This window comes from Lineus longissimus, chromosome 16 (assembly GCF_910592395.1).
Source record: "Lineus longissimus chromosome 16, tnLinLong1.2, whole genome shotgun sequence".
Taxonomy (NCBI): domain Eukaryota; kingdom Metazoa; phylum Nemertea; class Pilidiophora; order Heteronemertea; family Lineidae; genus Lineus; species Lineus longissimus.
Window position 1 is genome coordinate 9720864 of NC_088323.1, and position 2557 is coordinate 9723420.

The following is a 2557-nucleotide window of genomic DNA, read 5'->3' on the forward strand; positions in this document are numbered from 1 at the left end:
CGGGCGAAGGTGATGATGGGGAGATGGAGGATGAGCGACTTGATCGCATAGGAAATATCAATCTGTCAATTGGTGAGTTCCAAGTGCAGTGGCAGTGCACTGTGCATGCCATGTGCCATAGGCGCGGCATCAGCTGGACATTATAGGGGGCCTATGCTGATATGAGCCATGTCATCATGTGCATGTATTCATGTACATCTCTACATAGGGCTCCATCGTTCACGGATCGAGTGTTGTCAGTAAACAATTGGCGTTTTTCACCTCGAATATGTCGAAACCACAACGTATCTTGAGTTGAGTGAGTTCATTCAACATGGTTATTTTATAGTAAGTAGGATCTCGGATCGGAATACTAAGCCTCAGGGTTTGGTAGTAGGCCTACTCGAATGGAGTGAACTCTAGGCCTAATAATTTGGATTATTACTGTACTGAGACTCTTCCATTGCGGAGCATTACCACACCAAATAGTGAAATACTACACCCGCGCAAAGACAACAGTTTATTCTCACCGTAACAACTTAAGGCGAAAGCCTTCGACAATACTACATTAATTGATTGATTGAAACAATGCTAAATCTTACTGAGCTGAGCTCCAGGGGTCTGCCTCTCACTCAAATTTGGCCTACCCTTGGCCTAGGCCCTGATTCATTGATGGCAATGGCTATCAAAATATCATCACTGCTGTATAACAATAACATTTATATTATACTCGTATTTGTAGGTGTCATTGTGGTGTCTGCACTCCACAAGAGAAGGGGAGGGAATCCTTGTGCTGCTCAGACTATTCACCAGTCCAGGCCAAGAAGGATGAGCTGAAAGTAGAGTGCATCACGCAACACCCAGGTTTTTCCAGCACCTGTCTTGATAGATGGGTGCTGGAAATGTCGATGTATCACTACATCGAAGAGCAGGGACAAATAGGCGATGACCAGCCCATTCACAAGTAAGTAATGATGACCACCTCCATCGCTGTATAATTGACGACAAGAAAAGGCAATATCAATTCAGAAATGAGATTTTTTTCTCCCTTTGAAGACTAGAAATATAGAAAATAGATATACAATGTAATAAAATGTATCTACATGTATTTAGTAATAATATTACAAGTTTTCAATGAATTTTAAAAAAACTGTCAATTAAATGTACAAACATTGTTTTCTTCCCAACAATTTCAGGTTATATCGATACGTGGCCTATAGGAACCTTGTCCGTTGGGTTTGGAAGAGGTTGGGGAGAAGGAACCGTTTGCCGCTCCCTGTTTGTGCTCGGGACAAGATACGTGCTGCTTGGCCTGCTCCGGACAATGACGGGTACACAGGATTCAAGTATCCTACGTTCAATTGATTTGGTGTGACCGTTCAATTGATCTGTGATAGTGAACTCTGATGGTGCTATGAATGAACTCCACAGTTTGTTAAACCTCGTTTTTGTTTCTTCTACAACTTTCATCTTGTCCTGCTTGTCGTACTTTGAGCACACTGGACCTGGAATAGGATGAGTCAATTGGTACTTGTCCTTTGCATCTCTTGCCAATTTGTAAGATGGCAGGTCATCTCTCCGCTTCAGCAGGTCCTCCAGAATTAGCTGTACATAGTCTGAAAACATAAAGGGAAGTATTAATACAAGTAATCTTGTTTCTTCTTGTTTCTTGCAGTGCTAGCACTAAAGTAACGATGCTGGCCGTTATACCTACCATATGTTGATTCAATTTTGACCTCTTTTGCTACTGCAGCTCCTCCTCTCCCCTTGGGGTATGAAATCGACCACTGCGGCTGTTCATCTTGTCCCATACGCTGTTTCCGATTTGGATTTTCATTAAAGTGGAGTGTGGCGAGCAGTAACCTGTAAAGAGAATTTGTAATACTGGCATGACTGGTCAATGCTTTCAATCAATGTTTTACTCGCCTCACGCCTTATAGTCCAAGTAGAGTGCAAGAACAAAGTTCAGTTGCATCACGAATAAGGAAAAGTGGGCTTTGATAGCACTCACTCAAAGCATTGCATGAATTTTTTTTCGTGATTCAGTAATGACCCCTGAGAATACATTGTAGTCTATCATACCTTGCTTTCATTGGCTCATAGAAGAAATGGCGGGATTTGGGAGCGAAATAACCAACAATTTTGTGATACGACTCAAGAGATGAAGTCTGATATTGAGTCCTCTTACTGGACTTGAACCAGAATATAGAATTCCTGAAACAATTTAATGAGAAATCATAATACTGGTTTGGCTTTCTTTCAGGATTTATGAATTTACCCTTTTTTGGTATTTCCGGTGGTCCTATTTTTGATTTTTTATTCTACATATCTCAATAGCATAGAAAACATCGAAAAAAATCATTTGTTGCAATTTGTTCCATGTTTTTTCGTATATTGACCCGACTAATGTCTTAAGAATCATGCAGCATACGTATGTAGCCTACCTGCAGACAAAAGCAAATTTCCAATGGGAAGCTGTCCTTTAAATGGTTGTGATGTCCATTCCTGTTGATGTTGATTTTCACAAATCGCCATCACCATCACAGCTGTGCCAAGCGTACGGAGTGCGACTCGACAT

General features: G+C 41.2%; 1 protein-coding gene across 1 annotated transcript; it reads right to left on the bottom strand.

Moving 5' to 3' along the window:
- Window positions 1–1436: 1436 nt before the first annotated feature.
- LOC135500131 (uncharacterized) lies at window positions 1437–2557 on the bottom strand. The gene is made up of 5 exons (XM_064791378.1): window positions 2541–2557; window positions 2062–2193; window positions 1694–1842; window positions 1480–1595; window positions 1437–1442 (listed from the first exon to the last, which is right to left on the bottom strand). Exons 1-5 carry the CDS (start codon window positions 2555–2557, stop codon window positions 1437–1439), a joined length of 420 nt encoding a protein of 139 aa, XP_064647448.1.